Genomic DNA, 24,324 nt, shown 5'->3' with positions numbered 1-24,324 from the left:
CTCCTCCTCCTCCTCCTCCTCCTCCTCCTCTTGTGACATGAGGAATTCAGCGGCCTTCAGACAAGGTCAGTTGCTAGCTGTCGAATTCCCAAGGCCACTGCTGTTCCTTTGCAAGAAGCCAGGAGGTTCCAGGGAGGGGGTATGGAATGGAAGCTAACCCCCCCAATGGCACCGGAGGTTGGGGGACTAACTGTGGCAAGCCGGCGCCATTTGACGAGCATCCAGAGACACCAAGGGATGCGACAGAGTGAGGAGGAAGGAACTGAGCCAGAGGCAGGAGGCTCACCGGCAACCATCAGGATAAAAGAGCCTGGCATCTTGACAGCCGAAGGTGACTAATCGGGAGGACAAAGGGCAGAAAAGCCAAAAGGCTCGTTGGATTTGCTAAAACAGAAACACAGACAGAGGGGCACTGGAGAACTTGTAAAAACCCCCAAAAAACCTGGTCGCCGCTAGATCGCAATGACTTATCGCAACAATACAGAAGGTAGAATTTTTGTTCACAAGACTCCACGGCTTAGAGGGAGCACTGCTGCCTTTATGTGTGAACCCGGCCTAAGGAGGAGAAAGGAGCCAGCAATTACAGCCCCTTTGCCTGGGGTGGGGAAAACACCGCAGCAGCTCTTACGTGGGGTTTTGTGGAGGAAAAGGAGTAAGAACTGGAGGGGGAAAAGCAGCGATAAAGTTTGGGCTGCTAAAGACAGAGGCCATGAACGGAGCGAGCAGGCAGCAGTGGAGGATAAATCTATCTATCACATGGAGAATAAGTCTATCAATGGCTAGTAGCCACCGTGGCTGAGGGGAACCTCCACATTCAGAGGCACTGAACCTCTGAATCCCAGAGCCAGGAGGCAACATTAGGGGAAGGCCTCGGCCTCTCTGCCCTCTTGTTGGTGTTCCAGAGGAACTGGTTGGCCACTGTGTGGGACAGGATGCTGGACCAGATGGACCACTGGTCTGATCCAGCAGGACTCTTTCTAAGTTCTTATGAAGGCCTCAGCCTCTATGTCCTGTTGTTGGTCCTCCAGAGGAACTGGTTGGCCACTGTGTGGGACAGTATGCTGGATGAGACGGACCGCTGGTCTGATCCAGCAGGGCTCTTCTTAGGTTCTTATGTTCAGGGGGCGAGCAAAGTGCCCTGAACAGCTCAGAGCAAAGAGGGAGATCAAACCTACTTGGCAGACTGGAGCTTCTGACCCCCTTCTCCTTTGTATGAACTGAATCACACAAAGCTGCCTTATATTGAATCAGAGCCCTGGAGCCTCCATCAAGGTCAGAATTGCCTACTCAGACTGGCAGCTGCTCTCCCAGGTCTCAGGCAGAGGGTCTTTCACAGCACCTATTGCCTGATCCTTTTAACTGGCTTGAACCTGGGACCTTCTGCATGCCAAGCAGGTACTCTGAGCCATGGCCCCTCCTCCCAAAACACATACACAGGAAGCTGCTGTATACTGAACCAGACCATCGGCCCATCAAGGTCAATACTGTCTACTCAAACTGGCAGCTGCTCTCCCAGGTCTCAGGCAGAGGGTCTTTCACATCACCTATTGCCTGATCCTTTCAACTGGAGATGCCGTGGCTCGAATCTGGGACCTTCTGCATGCCAAGCAGATGCTCTGCCACTGAGACACAGCCCCTCCTCCCCAAATCGAAAAGCTTTTATTTTTCACACCACTACTGATTCCTCCGCCTGCATTTCCTCCCCCCCATTAAATCAACATGTTTTTAAATACAATTTTAGCATCAGCTGCAGGTGATCGACAGATAATGTGTCACTGGTACAAAAATGGGATTAAAAAAGAAGCAAATGACCCCGAAGTCCCAGCAATGAAAATGGACAAGACAAAAAAAGGGCCCCCAATGACCAGATAGGAAAACAAAAAGGAATGAAGAGGGGCAGAGAAAAACCTATAGCTACGGTGGGGCATTTCGGGGCTCCGCCCCCTCAAATGTGAGGCACAGCCACGACAACTGCTGCCCCTCTTCCCCTCCTCCCTCCCCTCCCACGACATTAAAAGGGCCCTCCAGCGGATCGGCGAAGCACGGGGCCCACCAGTCAGCTGGAGGGCCCTTTAAGTCTTGCAGTCGCTCCTCTCCCTCACCCTCCTGCAACAGAGAGGGGCGGCCACGTGCCTTCCCTGGACTCCAAGCGGTCATTTCGCCGCTTGGAGTTCAGGCGTGGAGCAGCCTCCGCTTGAAAAACAGCATTTAAAGTGTTCAGCCTCCCTTTAAAGGGTTCCCTTTAAATGGTGTTTTTCAAGCGGGGGCTGCCCACACCTGAACTCCGAGCGGCGACGTGCGGCCACCCCTCCCCCTCCCCTGCTGCCCCACAACACTTCCCCGTGCCCCACCGACCCAAAATTTCTGGGAGCAGGGCTGGTAAGGCCTCCTAAGCCTAGCAACCCCCACCCCACCCCCTTTCTATAGACGCTTTTAGCTTCCAGGCAGACTCTTCCTGCTCGACCCTTGCAGAGGCTGAGTCTCAGGATCTGATCTGGAGATCCTCGGGATCCAGCCGCCGATCACAAACCCAGTGGCACTGAGCAGACCTAAGAACGAGTCTTTGTGCTTCTTCCCCGAGGGAACATGAAAAGGAATGTGAGACCAGAGCAACACCGGGAAACAACAGCCCCCCCATACCAAGCCGCCGAAAAGAGTCACGAAACATTCAGACCCAGATCTGAGTCAGCTGGCAAGCGAGCCAGCCCGCCGAGAGAGAGGGATTCCTTCTCAAAGACAACCTGGGCTTAGGTTTCAACAGAGGTGCCAGGGGACGTATCAGCCAGGGCACAGCAGGCTTGTGTTGAGGGGGCCCACTGGGGTCTTTCTGCCCTGACCCCCTCCTTAAGTCTGAACCTCCAAAGACTGCGATCGCCAGACCCAGATGCTATTGAGATATATGTCTAGGTGATTAAGGTAGCAAGCAGTTACTAGATCAGTTTGATCTGTTTGACAGTCCTAGCTATCATGCTAGTGATTAAGTGATTACAGCCGGGTGTTATACTAGCAGGTGTTTTTTATCAGGCATTGTTAGAGTCGGTAATTAATTCACCTTGTTAGTGATTGGCTGGGTTTAGTATATAAGCTATCATGGGGACTTAGTCTCTCAAGCTAAGGCACGGTATGCTGTATGATAGCCTGTATATCTCTGTGTATATATTCACCATTATATCTATATAAACTTTCTATGCACCTTCATCACCAGTCGGTCTCCAGCTTCTTATTTACTACACCCAATAGATGCTGGATGAGAAGAGGAAGCACAGCAGCCTGCTGAGGAGGGGCTCAGGGCCTTGACCAGCGAGGGAGGGCAGGGCCAGGTTGCCACCCAAGCAGTGTTCCTTCTAAACTGAGTTAGTGTGAGCTAGCTCACCGTTTTTTAGCCTCCAGCTCACACATTTTTGTCTTAGCTCAGAGAGGATGGCTCCAGGGCAAACTAATTGATGCAGTTGCCAAATCGCTTGCTCACAACTTTCATGCCGGCAGCTCACAAAGTAGGATTTTTGCTCACAGGGCTCCACAGCTTAGAGGGAGCATTGGTTGCCACCCAAGCAGTGTTCCCTCTAAGCTGAGTTAGTGTGAGCTCGCTCACCGTTTTTTAGCCTCCAGCTCACACGTTTTTGTCTTAGCTCAGGAAGGAAGGCTGCAGAACAAACTAATTGATGCAGTTGCCAAATCGCTCGCTCACAACTTTCATGCCAGCAGCTCACAAAGTAGGATTTTTGCTCACAAGACTCCACAGCTTAGAGGGAGCATTGCACCCAAGCAACCTAAACGGCCTCCTGGACTGTCCAACTGGCAGAAGGTGGCAACCGCTGTGGCTCACGACTTGTTATTGCTCAGGGACACACTGCTGCCGCCGCCCAGGGTGGGCCACAGGGTTGCTAGACTGAACAGCAATGCCACGGATGGGCGGAGGTTCCTCCCACCAGTGTCTCTGTCCTGGACGCCGCTCATTGGGGCAGATGGGAGAAAGGCACTTGGGGCATTCAAAGGCTCCAGGTGAGGGATGCCAACTGACCACTGCCTCCTGCTCTGAAGGGTCACCCTCAAGGGTCACACTGAGTTCCCTGCCCAAGGGCAGACTATAAAGCTTCAGTAAAAAATACAGACTAAAGGAGGATTACTTTTTGAGGGTTAGACTGCACTTTACCTGCCAAGGGAAGGTCCGGCATGTCCGCGTGTTTGGAGAACGCCTTCCCGGCTGGCTTCGGGCTGTTGAAGGTGGAATGTCTCTGAAACCCCCCCAAAAGAAAAAAGAAGCAGAAGTCAGGAGTCTACATAGATTCTACTGCGATAATCTTCTGGCCTGTATTCTAAGAGAAGGGTGAGAAGCACAGAACGCTCTATTTGCTGCAGAATACTGCTCCTGAGAATCTCAGATAACACTGTGTTTTGGGGTTGGGTTTTTTAAAAACATTTCTGGTCCTTATAACTACACACAGGGGACGTATACAGGCACATGGAGGCTTCAACCTCTTTGCCCCTCCAACGAATGGCAAAGCTGGAATATTAGTTGCTGTAGATTTCCCAGGTTGTGTAGCCGTGGTCTTGGCCTTGTAGGACCTGACGTTTCGCCAGTAGCTGTGACTGGCATCCTCAGAGGTATAAACACAGAAAGATGGAGTACTCTCTGCGTCAAGGTGAGAAGACCATTTTTTGCCCATTTTTTTTCTTCTCGCCTTGGCCCAGAGAGTACTCCATCTTTCTGTGTTTATACCTCTGAGGATGCCAGTCACAGCTCCTGGCGAGACGTCGGGTCCTACAAGGCCAAGACCACGGCCACACATCCCGGGAAATCTACAGCAACTAATGAACTCCGGCCGTGAAACCCTTCGACAACATATTAAAGCTGGAATAACTCGTGCAAGCCTGTTCAGTTTGAATAATTTGTACAGGTCACAGAATCCCACTTTTCTTGGTGCAGAATTTGGACATTGCCCCACTTCTGGGTCATCGTATTTTTTGAACTATTTAGCCTGTTCTGGCAGCAGGAGAGAGCTTCAGGTGGGCAGCCATGTCAGGAAGACCAACAGGGAGCTTTGGCGCCTGAAAGCTTATCTCCTGGAAATCTTGTTGGTCTTTAAGGGGTTACTGGACTTGAATTTTTCTCCAGTATGGGAAGATGCACCGACTCCCAGATAAAGGCCTTCAGCCACAACATATAGATGAAACACTATGTCTGGGGCAGCAACACGCTTTATTCTTGGTGCTTGGGGGGCAACAGCAGGAGGGCTTCTTGAGTTCTGGCCCCACTGGTGGACCTCCTGACAGCACCTGGGTTTTGGCCACTGTGTTGGACTGGATGGGCCACTGACATGATCCAACATGGCTTCTCTTAAGTTCTTATGTCTGGGGCAGTGATGTGCTCTACTCTGGGTGCTTGGGGGGCAACTGTGGGAGGGCTTCTGGAGTTCTGGCGCTGCTGGTGGACCACCCGATGGCACCTGGGTTATGGCCACTGTATGACACAGTGTTGGACTGGATGCGCCATTGGCCTGATCCAACATGGCTTCTCTTAAGTTCTTATGTCTGGGGCAGTGACACACTCTATTCTGGGTGCTTGGGGAGCAACAGTGGGAGGACGTCTGGAGTTCTGGCCTTGCTGGTGGACCTCCTGATGGCACCTGAGTTTTGGCCACTGTGTGATACAGAGTGTTGGACTGGGTGGGCCATTGGCCTGACCGTACACGGCTTCTCTTATGTTCTTATGTCTGGGGCAGTGATGCTCTATATTCTGGGTTGTTGGAGGGGCAAAAGTGGGAGGGCTTCTGGAGTTCTGGCCCTGCTGGTGGACCTCCTGATGGCACCTGGGTTTTGGCCACTGTGTGACACCGAGTGTTGGTCTGGATGGGCCATTGGCCTGATCCTACATGGCTTCTCTTATGTCCTTATGTCTGGGGCTGTGATGCGCTCTATTCTGGATGCTTGGGGGCAACAGTGGGAGGGCTTCTGGAGTTCTGGCCCTGCTGGTGGACCTCCTGATGGCACCTGGGTTTTGACCACTGTGTGACAGAGAGTGTTGGTCTGGATGAGCCATTGGCCTGATCCAACATGGCTTCTCCTATGTTCTTATGTCTGGGGCAGTGATGCTCTGTATTCTGGGTGCTTAGGGGGGCAACAGTGGGAGGGCTTCTGGAATTCTGGCCCTGCTGGTTGGACCTCCTGATGGCACCTAGGTTTTGGCCACTGTGTGACACCGAGTGTTGGTCTGGATGGGCCGTTGGCCTGACCCTACACGGCTTCTCTTATGTCCTTATGTCTGGGGCAGTGATGCGCTCTATTCTGGGTGCTTGGGGAGCAACAGTGGGAGGGTTTCTGGAGTTCTGGCCCTGCTGGTGGACCTCCTGATGGCACCTGGGTTTTGGCCACTGTGTGACACCTAGTGTTGGTCTGGATGGGCCATTGGCCTGATCCTAAACGGCTTCTCTTATGTCCTTATGTCTGGGGCAGTGATGCTCTGTATTCTGGGTGCTTGGGGAGCAACAGTGGGAGGGTTTCTGGAGTTCTGGCCCTGCTGGCGGACCTCCTGATGGCACCTGGGTTTTGGCCACTGTGTGACACAGAGTGTTGGACTGGGTGGGCCATTGGCCTGACCCTACACAGCCTCTCTTACGTTCTTCTCAGCACCTTTTCCAGCTGAATGCTTTCTATTTAGAGGTGCAGCGACAAGAACTGGACACAATGCAGACAATATATGGGAAAGTGCTTTGAATTTTTTATTGCAAACGGCACTGTAATGTTTGAAGGTATGAAGGCAGCCTGAAAGCTGCTTGGCCGGAGGGCTTGGCCATTTGGCTGCTGCATTAAGAGGGAGTCTTGCTGTCCCCTGTTCCTAATTCTGCTCCCTTGTTGTTCTGGTTGATCAACCGTGATTGCCAATCAGTCCTGGAAACCCTTCTGTATTTGTTACATAACACCTGTGGGGGGCGGGAACATGACAGAAAAGAATCCTCAGTCTCTTGAACCACAAGGAGGGTCTGTTTCCTGAGTAGAAACCCTTCCTGGTTTTCAATTAGTCCAAGACAAGAAACAAACACCCCCCCCTCCCCGCCTCCAGTTTGGGAGCCATGGCTTTCCCCCTGCTATTTTCTTTCTCTGTGGATGCATTTGCAGGAGGCCAGCCAAGTCTCAGACTGGATCTTACTCGCAGCCTGGCACTGGGAGAGGCAGACCTGCACGCACTCGGAGCTCTAGGCCCAGGGAAGAAGGAGGAGGAGGAGGAGGAGAAGAAGAAGAGGAGGAGGAGGAGATTGGATATATATCCCACTCTTCACGACCCAAAGGTGTCTCAGAGCGGCTTACCATCTCCTTCCCCTTCCCCTCCCCACAACAGACACCCTGTGAGGTGGGTGGGGCTGAGAGAGCTCTGACAGAAACTGCTCTTTTTTCAAGAACAGCTCTTATCAGAACTACGGCTTGCCCAAGGTCATCCAGCCAGGTGGAGGAAGCAGAAGAGGAGGAAACAGAAAAAGAATGGATTTATACCCCACCCTTCAGTTGGAGTCTCAGAGCGCCTTACAAACTCCTTTCCCTTCCCCTCCCCACAACAGACACCCTGTGAGGTGGGTGGGGCTGAGAGAGCTCTGACAGAAACTGCTCTTTTTTCAAGAACAGCTCTTATCAGAACTACGGCTTGCCCAAGGTCATCCAGCAGCTGGGAGTGGAGGAGTGGGGAATCAAACCTGGTTCTCCCAGATTAGAGTCCGCGCACTTAACCACTACACGAAACTGCCCGTGGGCTCCCTGGTCCTTGCTGACACTTTTCTTGCCACCTGCCAAATGTCTTTAGAAAGCAGGTAGGGGGTCTTTGCCCAGCAAGACTTTCTGATTGGCTACTGGAGTTTTGATTGGGTATGCAGATTTTCAAAAACGCGGCTTTGTGCTGCCGCCACAGCCCAAGGATCTTCACTGTGTGACCGAAGGTAAGCTCCAGCAGCCATTTTGCGGCTGGCTCCACTTCCTATGGCAGCCATTTTGTAGCAGCCATTTTGTGGCTGCACTCTCCACGCTGTGTTGGAACTCCAAAGGTGTCTTCAGGCTCAAAACAGTTGGAGAACCCTGCCTGAGGCTATTCACGGAAGCTCCAACGCCCCCACAGCTTCAACTTCCCGCTGCTCACACCCTGCGGCTTTAGGAAGCCAGGTCAAAACCTGGAGCTCGTTTGTCAAAAGAGAAAAGCCTCAAATTTGTTTGGCCCTCCTTTCAGGGCAGGCAGCGCGTGTTGTCAGCTCAGGACAGAGCACCTTCAAGACCAAGAGGCTTACTCTGAGCGAGTCGCAGCTTTGGCTGGAGTTGGGCTCCGTGACTTTGTCCTCCCTGTGACTAGCGATGTCAGGGAGAGCGCCAGCGAACAAGATGGCAAGAATCAATACACGTTGCAGAATTCATGTAAGTTTGCAGAACCTGGAGCTCCTCAGCGCAGAATTTCAACTCGCATTTTTGCGCGTGGTTGGGAGGGGGAGCAGAGAATATATGCAGCCTTATGTGCGGCACAATCACGTGCTTGAATCTGGAACTCTAAGTCAGCACCGTACATTTAACACAAGAGGGAAGCAAGTGACCCCTAGGACTATTGTGGGGATGGATGGACGCACCCATCGGTTGCTCCTATGCCCTGCCATCCAAGGCGACCACATTTCCACAGGGCACCGCCCAGGGAAAGCACTGTGACAAAACATCTTTGCACAACAAAACATCTTGCTAGGCAGCAGTGTTCCCTCTAAGCTGAGTTAGTGTGAGCCAGCTCACAGTTTTTTAGCCTCCGGCTCACAGATTTTTGTCTTAGCTCAGGAAGGACGGCTCCAGAGCAAACTAATTTATACAGTAGCCAAATCGCTTGCTCACAACTATAAAGCCAGTAGCTCACAAAGTAGAATTTTTGCTCACAAGACTCCACAGCTTAGAGGGAACATTGCTAGGCAGGGCCACCATATTTTTGGGTGGGGCTAATTTATGCCTTCATTAAAAGATTCGCACCCTGCCTTTTGGGAGGGAAGGCGGCCTGGTATCGCCCAGTCTTGCCGGATCTCGAAAGCGAAGCTGGGTCGGTACTTGGAAGGGAGACCGCCAGAGGAAGGCCTGGGCAAACCACCGCTGCTTCTTGCTTGCCCTGAAAGCCCCTTACTGGGGTGACCACAAGTCAGCTGCGACGTGGCGGCACTTTGCACACCCACACCCTGCCTTTCGTCGGGGCTTGCAGCGGCTTACAAACCAGTTCAAAAAGTCACAGTTTCAAATGGACACTGTAACGCCTCCCAACGACCCTTCCAAAAGACGCCTGCGGTCTACACCCCATTCGAAGCTCCGGCAAGTAAAAAGGCCTTACAAATGCCTCCTGGACATTTCTAACAATGGACAACAGCTCCCCTCTCCTCCGCAGGGAGCCCATTCCACCAAGGGGAGAAGGCGGGGTGCTGGCTACTGCCAGATGGGCCCATGGAGGGAAAAAACTCCATCTATTCCCTTTTAACCAGGGGAAACACCTTAGCAGTCAGACACACACCCCTCCTGGAGGTGTGGGGGAGGGGCTGCTGGTGGAAACCAACATTAGACATGATTGGCACTTTTTACGAAGCAAGAGGAACACGTCTGTACAGAACCCAATTGCTCTGGCCGCCTCTCCTCCCTGATTGCACATAGAAAATGTTGACCAGAACTCTGCTCTGGTTAGACCTCACCTAGAGTATTGTGTTCCAATTTGGGCACCACAATTTAAGAAGGATATAGACAAGTCGGAACGTGTCCAGAGGAGGGCAACGAAGATAGTGAGGGGCAGGCCCGTAGCCACAGTGGGGCTTTGGGGGGCTTTGCCCCCTTTCTTAAAGGCAACGCCCCACAAGAATGTCTCCTGTAAATGCTTTTTCAATCGTTTTAAACATTTTAAAGGTGTGTGCTCCTTTAAGCAGGGTGGGGTGCTGTAGTTGGCTAATTCCCGCACTGAGCAAGGGGGGGTTGGAGTCGGTGACCTCTAGGATCCCTTCTGACTCTGTCTCAAGAAAGTGGTCTCCTTTAAGAGAGTTTTTCTGCCGAAGTGTTAGCTTTCTTGACTATCATCATCCCCAACTGCCAGCTTATTATCAGAATTGTTGCTTAGGCTGGCAGAAGTGATTAACTTGCAGCAGCTGAGAATTGTCATCTAAAGTTGTTGAGAGCTTGCAATTTAAAGATCTATCTTGGTAACAACTTTCTATTGGCCAGATGGCTTTTCTTTCTGCCCCACCAGAAAAGAAATTGCCCCACAAACCACAAAATCCTAGCTACAGGCCTGGTGAGGGGTCTGGAGAGCAAGTCCTATGAGGAAAGGCTGAAGGAGCTGGGTGTGTTTAGCCTGGAGGGGCGATGACTGAGGGGTGATACGATAACTATCTTCAAGTACTTGAAGGGCTGTCATGTAGAGGATGGTGCGGAGTTGATTTCTTTTGCCCCAGAAGATCGGACCAGAACCAATGAGTTGAAATTAAATCAGAAGGGTTCTCAGCTAAACGTTAGGAAGAACTTTCTGACAGTGAAAGCGGTTCCTCAGTAGAACAGGCTTCCTCGGGAGGTGGTGGGCTCTCATTCTTTGGAGGTTTTCAAGCAGAGGCTAGATGGCCATCTGTCAGCAATGCTGATTTTGGAAACTCAGGCAGATCACGAGGGGGAGGGCAGGAAGGGTTGCATCAGTGCTTAGTTCTCGTGGCCCTTTCTTACACGCCCAGGGAAATGCTGATCACCACTTTGGGGTCAGGAAGCAATTTTTCTACAGGCCAGTTTGGCCAGGGATCCTGGAGGTTTTCTGTTATCTTCTGGGCATGGAGCAGGGATCACTGTGTGTGTGCAGGGCCGGCTCGCCCGCTAGGTGAACTAGGCCTTTGCCTAGAGCGCGAGCCGGCCGTTGGGGCGCGGGAGGAGAGGCAGGGGCGGCCGCTGGCAGCCTCTCCTCGCCAGCTGCTCTCGTCTCCGGCAAGAAGGGCGGGGGGAGGGGGCCAAGGGGAGCGCTGCGTGGCCCGGCGCTCACCTAGAGCGCAGGACAACCTCGGGCTGGCCCTGTGTGTGTGTGTGGTGAGGTATTTGTGAATTTCCTGCCTTGTGCAGGGGGCTGGACTAGATAACCCTGAAGGTCCCTCTATAATTCTATGATTCTGTGGTCCTTGGGTATCAGCCTCGATTGCCCAGACAAGCCCGATCTCATCAGAGCTTGGAAGCCAAGCAGGGTCAGTACTTGGATGGCAGACTGACGCAGACAAAGGCGAGGTGGTTTGCCTCTTGCCTTAAAAACCACTCGAGGTGAAATTTTATCAGGTCGCCATGAGTTGGGTTGCACCTTGACGGAACACTTCACCTTCACCTAGAACCTTTTTTTGGGGGGGGAGAGATCAAATCCCAGATCCCTCCTCCTAGCCCAGACGGATAAAACTTCCTCCGCTGGATTCCAGCAAGGTCAAAGGTGCTTCATTGTCCCTCCAAGAAATGGCAGCGGGGGGGCCTGAGGCTTGCTTTGATCGTCGGTATTTGATGTTTCGCTGAAATAAAAACCCAAACAGAGCCACTTCCCCTCTGCTGTGGGGACGTGCCAAACCTTTTTCCTGCTGCAAGGCCCAGTCTCTGCACAGAAAGGGAAGGGCTCGTACGTGTACCTGGATGGGTGAGACGGCAGCGGCTGGAGCCGTCCTCGTGGGGATTCCGCTCAGGGGGCTCCGGGAGACCTTGTGGACTGGAATGCTTGGACTGGTGCCACCTGTCAGGAAAGAGAAGGGATAGGGAGCGTTCAGCCGGCTGCGCAACACTCCACCCAGTTTCTGGAGAGGAGCAAACACACTGGTTTCAGTCCGCACAGTCAAGCGGTGGGTCGGTCACCAGCTCTGTACGCAGAAGGTCCCGGCTTCAATCCCCAACACGTCCAGGTGCTTGGAGTGACCTTCCCCTTCTAGAGCCCTTGGAGAGCCGCTGCCCGTTAAAGGAGACAAGGTGAACTTGGCAGATGGCAGCATAGGGCGTCAGGCTTGCTACGGATCTCTGGGTCTTGCCAGCTCCATTGCTGACGGATGTCGCCAGGCGACAGCTCAGTGCCACTGGGGCCTCCTACCAGCCCTTGCACCCGAGCATTAAGCAGATCTGTAGAAGAAGGAACCAATCTAACTGCACTCTTCTGCATTGTGTATCCCTATTACGTGAGGGGGTTTTCTTCTCTACATGTGATTTCCTCCCTCTAGTGGTCGATTGGATATTACAGCACTGAACGTCCGGCCTATCTCCCAGCAGATTTAAATGGCAGGTTTTTATGCTGGACATGCAGAGATATGGAGCTGCGGTGGCTCAAGTGGTTAAGATGCTGAACTGCAGGCTGTGGAAGGTCAGTAGTTCAGCAGTTCGAGACCCAAGTGTGCCGCATGATGGAGTGAGCTCCCGTCTCTAGTTCCAGCTCCTGCCAACCTAGCAGTTCGAAAGCGAGAAATTGCAAGTAGATAAATAGGGACCACTTCAGTGGGAAGGGAACAGCGTTCCGTGTGCCTTGGTGTTTAGTCATGCCGGCCACATGACCACGGAAACGTCTTCGGACAGCGCTGGCTCTTCAGCTTTGAAACGGAGATGAGCACCGCAACCCTAGAGTCAGGCTCGACTGACTTTCGAGCAAGGGAACCTTTACCTTTACTATACAGAGATATATTCAGGTGGGTAGCTGTGTTGGTCTGAAGCAACAGAACAAAGATTGAGTCCAGTGGCACCTTTGAGATCAACAAAGTTTAATTCTGGGTGCATGCACATGAAAACTTAAATCCAGAATAAACTTTGTTGGTCTTAAAGGTGCCATTGATGCAGGGCTTTTTTTGGGGGGTGGGGTGGAAAAAAGAGGTGCCAGAACTCCCAAGAGGGAAATTAAGTTTTCAATCTGTATACTGAAAACTCATGAACTTTTAAGCATTTTAAAAAGGATTTTGTCAAAGAGGTTCCAGAACTCTGTTCCGGCGCGTCCCCCCAGAAAAAAAGCCCTGCAGAAATGTAATACTGAAGCAACCACTAGAGTAAGCAAACATGAGCAGAAAGAAAAAAAACCCTGACGCAATTGCCACACACAAGCGAGGAAAACGAGAAGACAGAAGAACCCTAACTCTGCCTTCTGAAGGCGAGAGGAAGTGAGCTGCCCCTGCCCAGGCCAGACTGCTCTGAGAAGGCAGCTTATGAGTACTATACGGCAGGGCTCTTTTTGTAGAAAAATCCCAGCAGGAACTCATTAGCATAACTGGCCACACCTAACAGCAGAAACTCATTAGCATATCAGGCCACACCCCTGACAGCACAGGTCATTAGCATATGAGGCCACACCCCCGTGTTACCAGAAGTGTGCTCATCCAGCCACACCCACCTTTTGATTCTTATTCTGTTTACCTTGTTTGTTGTCAAAACCCAGGGCCTTTTTTTGTAGCAGGGACTCCTTTGCATGTTAGGCCACACACCCCTAATGTAGCCAATCCTAATGAGTTTCTGCTGTTGGGTGTGGCCTATTATGCTAATGAGTTCCTGCTGGGCGTGGCCAACTCGGGAGCCAGCCGGAACTAAAATAGCCCTGACTATACCAGAATTGTGGCCATAGGTTAGGGATAATGGATAACTGTAGCCGCTCAGAGGCCTCTTCGGGGGTTAGAGAGGGGTAGAAAGTTGAAGAAATAAATAAAATAAATAAATATAACTGGGGGGGCTTAAAGAGGACACCCATAATCCGCGCTCTGTCTGGTACCTGGGCATCCCAAGTCGAATGACTTGATCAAGGATTTCACGGTGGCCAGTGACTCTGGGGGTGTCGGCGAGTTGCGGCTCACGGTGATCCCTGGCCAGCGGCTGGTGGAATCTGCCTCCGGGGAGTCAATCAGCTCAGCCATCGGCCTGCAGGAGGAGGGAAGCAGATGGGTGATGCATCAGTTTTGGCCTCAGACTGGCCAATGAGGGAGGAGAACGCAGGCAATGAGGAACTAATCTTGGGATTCCAAAGTCTGTACTGGGGGAAGTGCCATGAATCCCCTCTAAGCATCATATCCCGGCTCATTATCACCCAGGCCTATTATGCACAGCTGTTTTGCCTCGCTTTCACCACGCAGGTCCTTCGGGTTTCCTTTTTGCTCTGCTTTCTTTTACCTCCCTTCGGCACTCAGTTTGCTTCCCGTTCGCTGTTTCCCCAGGATTTCCGAGAGTGGTTTTGTGCCAGTTTCCCCCCCCTTACTTCACTTCCAGACTGAAGGTAAGTCAAAAGCATACAGATTCCCTTGGATTCTCTGCCCCCACCCCTTCGTAGGCCACCTCCCCGCCCACATTTTAAATTTTCTTTCCAAATGGCGTGAGTGTAGTGATATGAGACCATTGCTAGTCTCATGCTGCTTGTAAAAAAAAAAAATTAAATGAGCTGCCCTCTCCTGATGCCGGGTTTAAACCGGGCGGCAAGAGAGGTCAGCCCAGCTGAGCTTGCTCTCTGTGTGTGTGTGTGTGTGTGTGTGTGTGTGTGTGTGTGTGTAGCTCTGGTTTGCTTTTCTTGACAATGCTTTCTGCGGTTGCTTCTGCGTGGAGCTTGGTGTAATATATATCTTGCCGCGGAGGAAGCGGTAAACAACAGCAAAAAAGATGATTGTATTCTTATTAATTCAGTATGGCTCCTAGTAGGAAAATGATAAACGGAACATAACGAAGGTGAAAAAACCCAAAGTTTCTGGCCTATTTAAATGGAAGGTGCTCACTGGACGCTACTGTGCAGCTGTGATAGAGTGATTGTGTACATTTAAAAAAAAAAACCACCTTTGGACATCATAAGTGAGAGTCCACCTCGATTTAAAATAACTGCATTGGCTGGGTTTTTTTGGTAGCTGCAGAATGAAGAAGAGGAGATTGGATTTATACCCCGCCCTTCACTCAGAGAGGTTTACAATCTCCTTTCCCTCCCCCTCCCCACAACAGGCACCCTGTGAGGTAGGCGGGGCTGAGAGAGCTCTTTCCAGAACTGCCCTTTCAAGGACAGCTCTGACAGAACTACGGCTTGCCCAAGGTCATCCAGCAGGTGGAGGAGTGGGGAATCAAACCCGGTTCTCCCAGATTAGAGTCCGCACACATAGCCACTACACCAAACTGGCTCTCTGAATACACTGGAGAAAAAAGAACGGCGTGTAAGGCGGGAACAGAATCCGAAGTCAGGCTTAAAGGCTTACAGCTCGGAAAATCTGCAGTAAGCTGTGCGTGCGTAATGCACCCCAGTTTGGTTTTTCCCCTGGTCACAACTTTAATGCAAATGAATCTCTTGAAACAGGGACAGGTAACATCGATCACAAGGGCTAGAGGGGCATCACTCCACCTTCCGTCAGGTTATCATCACAGCCGTCACTACATCTTGTGGCAGTGAGTCCCACAAACTTATTATTCGTCACATGAATTATTATTATTAGTATTATGAAGAAGTACTTTTTTGTGTCCATCCTGGATCTACTGACCATCAGTGGGTACGTCTGAGTACGAGTATTGTGGGATCCGGAGGAAAAAAAGTTCCATCTGTTTTATTACACCGTGCATAATTTACAACCCTCTGTCATGGGGGGAGGGGCACCGGGCAAAAGGTTAAGGCACCCCCTCCCTCCTAAACACCTTCCTCTGTGTGTGTGTATATATATAAACCCTCCATGCAAGCAGAAGACTAAGCACTGGCTGGAGATAGTGCCTTCCACCTCCCCTCGCTGCTTGCTGTGCTGGCTTTCTGCTTGCAGGGAGCTCTTAACAGAGGGATGCGTTCCAAAGTACGGCCCTTCCCCTGGCAGCCCGAAGAAGCGGCCAATCCATTCTACCGTCAGCTCCCTGACACCTCATTCCCCTGCTTGTGCGAATCAGGCCTACCAGCGCCTGACCTTCTGAAATCAAGCCGCTCGTACAATTCTCCCACCTGCGAGCCGAGAAACACCATTTCCCACCATTTGTGCGGGCGCCGAAAAACGAGGAAGATAAAGGAGCACCGGATCCCGTTCTGAGCAAACTCCCTCCTCCCCCTCCCGCCCCGAAACAGCTGCATGACTCCGGCTGGGTTATTAATAGGAACCGGAGTCTTTGGGGGCTCGCTCTGCTCTTGGCACCGCAGTCCGTCTGAGCATCCCAAGAGCGCTCGGGGGGTACAACAAGCGAGTGACTCATTCTGGGCTCCGGGGAGACGCTGTCTCTAGGCACGCTCTGCCCTTCTGTGCCAACTTCCCTGCTTTTGTGCCAAGCGACCGGGGTGGGGGTGGGGGAGGAAGACGAGACTGGCGGACAAACGGGGGCAGATGGCCTGGGAAAGGGACTCTTCGTCCCTCCTTTCTGGCTGGTCCAAAAAGGAAGAAGGGAATTTAAAGAAGATTCGGCAGCGGCCGTGGGGGCGGGGGCACATTCCAGCTTTTCAAAAAGCATGAAACACCCCCCCCCCAGCACTGCTCTTGCACAAACTTCCTGCGCCACGGCATTTTGGGACGCCTGCAGGGGACAGCAGCTGCATTTCATTGCTAGCGCTTACAAAGGCTGGCCCGCCTCCGGATCCTAACGCAGCATGGCGGAGAGGGGGCAGGGAGGGGGCGGCTGGCACTGGGCTGCCAGTCGGGTGACCCTCTGCTGGGCCAGCAGAACGCTTTCCGGGGGCAGTGCAGGGGAAGGGGCCCCGTGCCGAGATGGGTCAGGGTTAGCTGTGGGAATCGGGGTGGTTCTCCTAGAAGGGAGGATGCTGGAGCTTCAAAGCTGCCAGGCAGGTCTTTCCCAGGTACTGGGGAGTGGGTGGGGTGGGGGGCAGGGAGGGTGAGCTTGGCAGAATGCCAGCTGCTATTAACAAGCACTGGACACAGCTTTACTCTCCAGGGAGACAGAGCTGAAAACAGGCTCTCCATCAAACGGCACCCCCCGACCTAAGGCAGTGGTTCCCAACCTTTTTGTACAAATTGACTTAGTCTGGTGACCCGAGGCTGGCTCAAGCTTTTTTAGCACCCGAGGCAAAGGATGACTTTGTCACCCGTCTAGTCACCCACTTTCTACGGTGGCTAACCAGATGTTGTCGAGAACTCCACAAACATCACACCGGGAGAGCAGCCCTCCCCAAGCAAGCGACATCCCATTTTCCCAGGCCCGCAGCCGGGATGTTGTGGCTTGTGGCGCAAGTTTTTTTTTCTGGTGAGGCTGAAGTTCCCAGTGCTGAAAGAAAAGACATTTAGCCAATAGAAAGCTCTTACCAGGATAGAGCTCTAAATTGGACGCCCTCAGCCGCTTTAGAGGACAGTTCTCAGCTGCTGCAATTTAATCACTTCTGCCAGCCTAAGCAACAGTTCTGATAAGAAGCCGGCAGGTGGGGTGGGTGAGTGATGACTTCTATAGTCAAGAAAGCTAACCCTTGGGCAGAAAAGCTCTCTTAAAGGAGACCACTTTCTTGAGATCCTAGAGGTCACCGACTCCAACCCCCCCCCCCCCCCCCCGACACCCCCCGCTCAGTGCAGGAATTAGTCGACTACTGCACCCCACTCTGCTTAAAGGAGCGCACCCCTTTTAAAAATGTTTTTTAAATGATTGAAAAAAGCATTTGCAGGAGAAATTCTTGTGGGGCTGTGCCTTTAAGAAAGGGGGCAGAGCCCCCCAAAGCCCTACCAGAGCAACAGGCCTGAGTTTCCCCCTCCATTCACCTACTGCCCTGAAGTTACTAGTTGCTGAACAGATTTTTACCCCCATTGTTGTTACAAAGAGGAAGAGGAGGAGGAGGAGGAGGAAGGAGAGGAGGAGGAGGAGATTGGATTTATACCCCGCCCTTCACTACCCAAAGGTAGTGCGGCTTACAAACTCCTTTCCCTTCCCCTCCCCACAACAGACACCCTGTGAGGCAGGTGGGGCTGAGAGAGCTCTCCCGAGAACTGCCCTTGAGAGAACAGCTGTGACAGAAGTATGGCTTGCCCAAGGTCATCCGGCAGCTGCAAGTGGAGGAGTGGGGAATCAAATCCGGTTCTCCCAGATTAGAGTCCGTGCACTTAACCGCTACACGAAACAGAAGAAGAGGAGGAGGAGGAGGAGGAGGAGGAGGAGGAGAAGGAAGAGGAGGGGTTTGGATCTATACCCCGCCCTTCACTCGGAGTCTCAGAACGGCTTACAAACTCCTTTCCCTTCCCCTCCCCACAACAGACACCCTGTGAGGCAGGTGGGGCTGAGAGAGCTCCTTCCAGAACTGTCCTTGATAACAGCCCTGATAGAATTATGGGCTTGCCCAAGGTCATCCAGCAGGTGCAAGCGGAGGAGTGGGGAATCAAACCCGGTTCTCCCAGATTACAGTCTGCGCATTTAACCACTACACCAGACTGGCTCTCACACTGAACTGGAAGGTGAAATGTTGACAAAGGAAGAGGAGGAGGAGAGAAAGACTGATGCAAAGGGCAGGGGCGGCCATTAGGGAAGGGCTGACCCACCAGCCACTTTCAGAGGCTTCGTGACCTACAGGCTGGGGAACACTGCTCAAAGGGAAGCTGGCGAACTTCACGGCTGTTTTGTGTCCGTTCAAAAATCCCTGGGTCTGACGGGGGTCCTCTCCACTCACAGGATGAGACCAGCGTCCTCCCCCCACCCCACTAAGGAAGTCTGACAACAATGCTATGTTCTTTGCATAACTAGCATGGAAATGGCATACGATGTATAAATGGCCTATACCGCAAAACCGCTAGGGAAGAAACAAACCAAAGACAGGTGCGATGGCGACACACAACACCAGATGGAAATGAAGACCAACGATCCCTCCCCAGGGTAGGATCCAGACTAAATTCCCACCCATGTGAGGCGCTTCGGCTCGCTCGCGGGGAGGGCGGGGTAAAAATGCCAACAATAAAATAAATAAATAAATGGAACAGATTGTTCCTGCGTCTCGTCGCAGCAGCACACGGATTTCCCCAAAAGTCTGCTCCTAGGGGACAGAGATCCTCAATAACAGCATGAGAGGCAAAACTGGGGGTCTGGATCCAAGTGCTGGCCTCATTCTGTGACTGTATTGCATCAGAAGGAATGGCCTCGCCCCATCGAAATCTCCCTCCAAGTGGAAAGCTTGTGTTGTCAGTACAGAGCCGTGAGTCTAAAGCCAGCAGGGTTCCCGGGTCTCCCCTGGCTGCTGGCAGGAGAAGGGGAGTTAGGGTTGCCAGATCCGGGTTGGGAAACTCCTGGAGATTTGTGGGCAGAGCCTGGAGAGGACAGGGACCTCACTGGGGTCTAAGGCCACAGATCCATCCTCCAAAGCATCCCATTTTCTCCAGCGGAGCTGATCTCTCTGGTCTAGAGGTGAGCTGTAATTTTTGGGGCTCCCCAGGTCCCACCTGGAGGCTGGCATCCCTAGCCGTAGCAGAGGTCACAGGAGAGAAAGCCCGGCAGAGGTCATGTTTATTTGGCACACTGAACTGGTTTCAGATAATCCGTTGCCGAACTTCAAAGCTCCCCCCTCCCCCCCCAAGGTCAAAAATGGCCATCAAGACTGTTACAAGCGGGTTTACACAAAGGTCGGCGGACACAATGCCAGAGGCCGCCTTCACACTGCCGGAGTGCGCGGCATTCCCGCTGCCCGCCCCTGGCCAGAGGGGCCTCGGCCAGAGACAGAACTTCAGGCCTGCAACAACAGGGGCCCAGGCGGCCCCCACAAAAACGAGGCCGAGTTTCGTTCCTCGGTTCCAACGCTTGGTCTGCCCCAGAGCTGCGCTGGTGGCCCACCCCACACAATCCAAAGGGTCCCATGCAAGTTTTGGTGGTGGGTTTCCCCTTGGCATTCTCCATTTCACCAGACAATTCCTTCCTGGTCTGGCGGGTCCCCCGGGGAAGAGAGTGGTGAGCGGTGGGTGAGGCAATTGGGTCTTCTTCCCTGCAAAATGCCCCAGCCACCCTTCTTCTGTCTCACAGTCCAGTCTAGTGTTGACCATCTCAGGGACAGGAAGATCCCCCCCAGACCCACTTGAAGCAGTGATGCTGGGGTTTAAACCTGGGGCTTCTGGAATGCAGGCCACGTGCCCTCGCACTCGGCCCCCGCCACTCCCTAGAAGGCAGATGGGCTTGGCTCAGGGGCCACCCCATGGAAGCGCCTGCGCCTTCCTGTCTTCCAAAGAGGGACATCCCCCAGCTCTCCGCAGGGCCACGCATAGGAGCGAGTGGAACGGAGGAACGCCTGGCTGCAGATGCAAGGCCTCGCCGCCCATGCCAAAGACTACACCTGAGTAGAAAGATCCAAACACGGATGGAAAAACTAGGGGGCTTCTTGGTTAAAACTGAATGGGATCTGACGCCACCCCGACGAGCTGCTGCCCAGAGCTTATGGGACAGAGAAACAATTCCGTGTCCAAGGAGCCAAAGAGTCCAGACAGCAAACCGAAACACGCGTTTTGCTAGGATCTAGAGGTCGTGGTTTCTGTTTCCATTACATACAGGATTATTATTTTTTTTACAGAGTATGTTGTTTCCGGCTCTTGCCGTTCAAAAGCAATCCTGAGACCGAATGACCCACGGCTTGTGCGTGCGAGTTGCGAGGATCCAAGTTGCTTGCAGTCTGCCCGGTTCCTCGCACGGGGAAGAGAAGGGAAGAGCAGGTGGAAGAGTCGGCGGCAGTTGCTGGGAAGGACCCCCAGTAGCTAAGGGAGGGGTCCTCGCTCGCCCTAAGGGCCTTCGCTTTGCCCCCCCTTCCCCCCTCCCTGCTTGAAGATCCCACAAGCGGGGAAAACAGCGAGTGGCGTTCGGCTCCGCAGAGCAGAGAAGACGCTTCTGTATTTCAAGTCGCCTGTCGCCACCTAGTGGCAGGTCTCTCCCGAAGGCCTCTGAAACATCCAGGCACCAGTCAGAGGGGCACTGACCCTGCCCGGCCCCGCCAGTGGCATCCTCTGCCTCAGTGCTGGCGCAGCTGCAGCCTGCAAAGATAGGCTGTTCTCTGGAAAGAGCCTCAAGGGTGAAGAACAACGCCCTTTGCCCACGCTCAGCATCGGGGATCCTCGCCCCCTCGATAAATCCAGCTCTACCGCACGGTCATCGGCAGGAATGAAATTCAAGAACGACAGACTGGAGACGGGAGAGTCGATGGGAATGGCTTTTGCGCGTTGGGTCCCAGACGGTCCGGTCCTGGGAGGGAAGAAAAAAGCAGGAGAGGGAGACTTGCTCGTCCTTCCTTCCCCAGGCGAAATTCCATGTTCCAGGCTGCAGAAGGCGCTGCTGGAGACGGTCCCGATTCCCCGCTCCCGGGGCCATGTCAGTTGGCTGAGATCAGAGACCTGCGGAAACAGAGAGAGACACAACGAGGGCTTTAGGGCGGGCCGACACAAGGCCGACTTCCGAAGCCTGGGGGTGCCAGCGATGATCCTTGAGGATGGCCGGAATGGACTTTGGCCCCCTCCCCACCCCACCCCCAAGACATTGGATGCTGGGGCTCAAACTGGGAGCCAGTGTGGTGGCAGTGGACAGAGAGGTGGACCTAGGACCCGGGGCGACCAGGGTTTGAATACCCTCTTCTGCCACGGAAGCTCGCTGAGTGACCTTGGGGCCGTCACAAACTCTCTGCCTGGCCTGCCTCACAGGGTGGTTGTTGTGAGAGAACGGAGGAGGGGAGAACAATGTTCTAAAACCCACGCTGAGTCCCGGCTGGGGAGAAAAGCGGGATGTAAGTAAATAAAGGCGTAAATCAGCACGAATCCCTGGCCCCGGGAGGTCGCCTTGCGAGGGGCCACGGGCCGGCTGGGGGGCAGAGCATGTTTGGCAGGCAACGCCCCCCCCCCAGCCCCCGCTTTCAGGAAAGACCCTGGAGAGCCGTTGCCAGTTAAAGCGGCCTTGGGCCAGGGAGAAGAAGAAGAGACTGGATTTATACCTCATGGCCCTTCACTACCCAAAGGAGTCTCAGAGCGGCTCACAAACTCCTTTCCCTTCCCTTCCCCTCCCCACAACAGGCACCCTGTGAGGGAGGTGGGGCTAAGAGAGCTCTGACAGAAACGCTCTTTTTCAAGAACAGCTGTGTCAGAACTATGGCTTGCCCAAGGTCATCCAGCAGCTGCAAGTGGAGGAGTGGGGAATCAAACCCGGTTCTCCCAGATTAGAGTCCGCGCACTTAACCACTGCACCAAACTGGACCATGTCAGTTCAGCCCCACCGCCACGGATGGCCTCCAGACGGGGAAGCCGTTGTCGACTGGATGAAATTTAGCTCAGTGTCTCCCTCCCCTCCGCCCCCCTTCCATTTCCTTCCTGCCATCAATAAGAAAGGGCGTTCAGGAAGAAGAGGATATTGGATTTATACCCCACCCTTCACTACCCAAAGGTGTCTCAGAGCACCTTACAACTTCTTTCCCTTCCCCTCCCCACAACAGACACCCTGTGAGGGAGGTGGGGCTGGGAGAGCTCTGACAGAAACTGCTCTTTTTTCAAGGACAGCTCTTATCAGAGCTACACCTTGCCCAAGGTCATCCAGCAGGTGCAAGTGGAGGAGTGGGGAATCAAACCCGGTTCTCCCAGATTAGAGTCTGCGCTCCTAACCACTACGCCAAACTGTCTCTGGAAGGGCTGCTGCCCCTGTTGCTTGGCTCACAACTTTGGCGGGCTTCCTTGCGAGGCCGCTCCGAGGCCAACGGCACCTGGGGGCATCATCGCCTCCGTTCTGCAAAGAGCTCTCTGTGTGACCTACCTTGCAGGGTGGTGGTTAGGATGCAACACTGAACCCTCTCAACGCCTCGTGGCACTGAGCCCTTCTTTCTCCCGTCTGCCTGGCAGCCAACCACAGGGGGGCGCCTTTGGCCCATGCCACTGGCCAGCCTCACCCCCTCTGTCCCTGCAGCTCAGCTTCATGGGCTGTTCCCGTGTGAGCGTCCATCTCCTTACCCGAGAGGCCCAGAGGAGCGGCCAGAGATTGGGGGTAGGGAGGAGGGCAAGCAGATCCTCCAGACTCAGAAGCGGACGTGAAGCCAGAACACCTCCCTGCAGCCAGACGGGACAGGAGCAACAGGCAGGCATGGTGGGGTGGGGGACACACACACCAGCAGACACAGACCGACTGGAGCGCTTAAGACAGACACACGGCGCGAGGGGACCTCTAGAAGAGAGAAAGGGAAATTAAAAAGCACGTCGCAGCCCTGGGGGAGGATTAGGAGGGCATGGGGGGGGGAGCAGGTGAGTAGGACTGGGTGGGAGGTGGGAGGGTCGCTCCCTCGCTGGGGTGGAAGGAATCGCTTACCTGTAGTTCAGATGCGCCCTGGAGACCTCACGGGTCCTGCATGTTCACCGGCTGGTCTGGAACTCAAAGAGGAGGCGGGGGGCGGGGGATGGATACGGCCAGTGACAAACCTGGAATGAGCTGGAGGGAGGAGCCTTGCGGCAGAGGGCAAAGAGCCCCGCCTCTCCGCGGCCAGTTCTGCCGCAGGGCTTCCCGCAGAGCAGGAGCCGTAAGGACCGCTGAGAACGCTCTTGGGAACGGGCGAGAGCAGGGCCCGTTCCTTCGGACACGCAGCAGGTGCTGCCACGCACGAGTAGGCGTTTTGCATCTTTCGTTAACGTAATGCGCGGTGTGCACCGGGCAGATCCTTCCAGTGACGCGGGGTGGGCATGAACTCTCTGTGGCTGAGGGCACAGGCCTCTGTCTTGTGCTCACCAGAGACACATGGGTGGGGGGAGAGGGTGTGTACGGGGAGGATACAGAGAATGGCACCTCACCCCATTTGGGGCTACGAACCCTTCCCTGCAAAATGCCCTCCCTTTTCCATCCGGCCAGACCCTCTTCCAGTTTCGAAGTCCAGGTAAGGGGGGGGAACCCTTTAAAGCTGAACTGGGCGGGGGAGAGATTTGCGGGGGAGACTCAGAGGCAGGGGAAGGGTTTAAAGCCTCCCCCCCCTTGCAAATGTGCCACGTGCCCTCAAGTGGCATCGACCACCATCAAGTGGCATCGACCTATGGTGACCCCACCGGGTTTTCAAGGCAAGAGACATTCAGAGATGGTTTGCCCGCCTCTGCGTCCCTACCCTGGACTTCCTCGGCGGTCTCCCATCCAAGTACGAACCAGGGCCGACCCTGCTTAGCTTCCAAGATCTGATGAGATCGGGCCAGTCTGGGCCATTCAGGTCAGAGCTCATGAGAAACAGGAGGGGAAACCTGGTGCCGGGAATGCCCCATTTCTCTCGCCACTGTCAAGCTCTGTCCTTTTGGGGCTGGTGATGTGGAAGGGGCTGCTGTATGCCGCCAATCGGCAGGAGCACGGGAACAATTCGCGGGCCCCGGACTGTCGTTCCCCCAGGATTTTAACCCTGGCTTAAAAAGCGAAGCTTCTGATCCTTGCGGCCACAAATACGTGCCTGAAAGCACTTACTGAAATCACAGTCAGTCCAGAGCGGTT

General features: G+C 53.7%; 1 protein-coding gene across 3 annotated transcripts in view; it reads right to left on the bottom strand.

Annotated features, from left to right (window-relative positions):
• SPECC1 (sperm antigen with calponin homology and coiled-coil domains 1) overlaps nt 1–24,324 on the bottom strand; it is a 134,530-nt gene that overhangs the window by 35,581 nt on the left and 74,625 nt on the right. For 2 of the 3 annotated variants that reach the window (XM_015422065.1, XM_015422066.1), the window contains 3 exons: nt 13,718–13,863; nt 11,619–11,719; nt 4,154–4,235 (listed from right to left, as the gene is read on the bottom strand). In XM_015422065.1, the coding sequence (XP_015277551.1) occupies nt 4,154–4,235; nt 11,619–11,719; nt 13,718–13,863 (329 nt within the window). Of the gene's footprint in view, nt 1–4,153; nt 4,236–11,618; nt 11,720–13,717; nt 13,864–20,680; nt 21,228–24,324 lie in introns of those variants that run through there. The other variant, XM_015422067.1, reaches the window with a different exon arrangement.

This window comes from Gekko japonicus, unplaced genomic scaffold (genome assembly GCF_001447785.1).
Source record: "Gekko japonicus isolate JY-2015 unplaced genomic scaffold, Gekko_japonicus_V1.1 scaffold182, whole genome shotgun sequence".
Lineage (NCBI taxonomy): Eukaryota > Metazoa > Chordata > Lepidosauria > Squamata > Gekkonidae > Gekko > Gekko japonicus.
The sequence above is the reverse complement of the archived record's forward strand: the minus strand, read 5'-3'. Positions and strand labels throughout refer to the sequence as shown.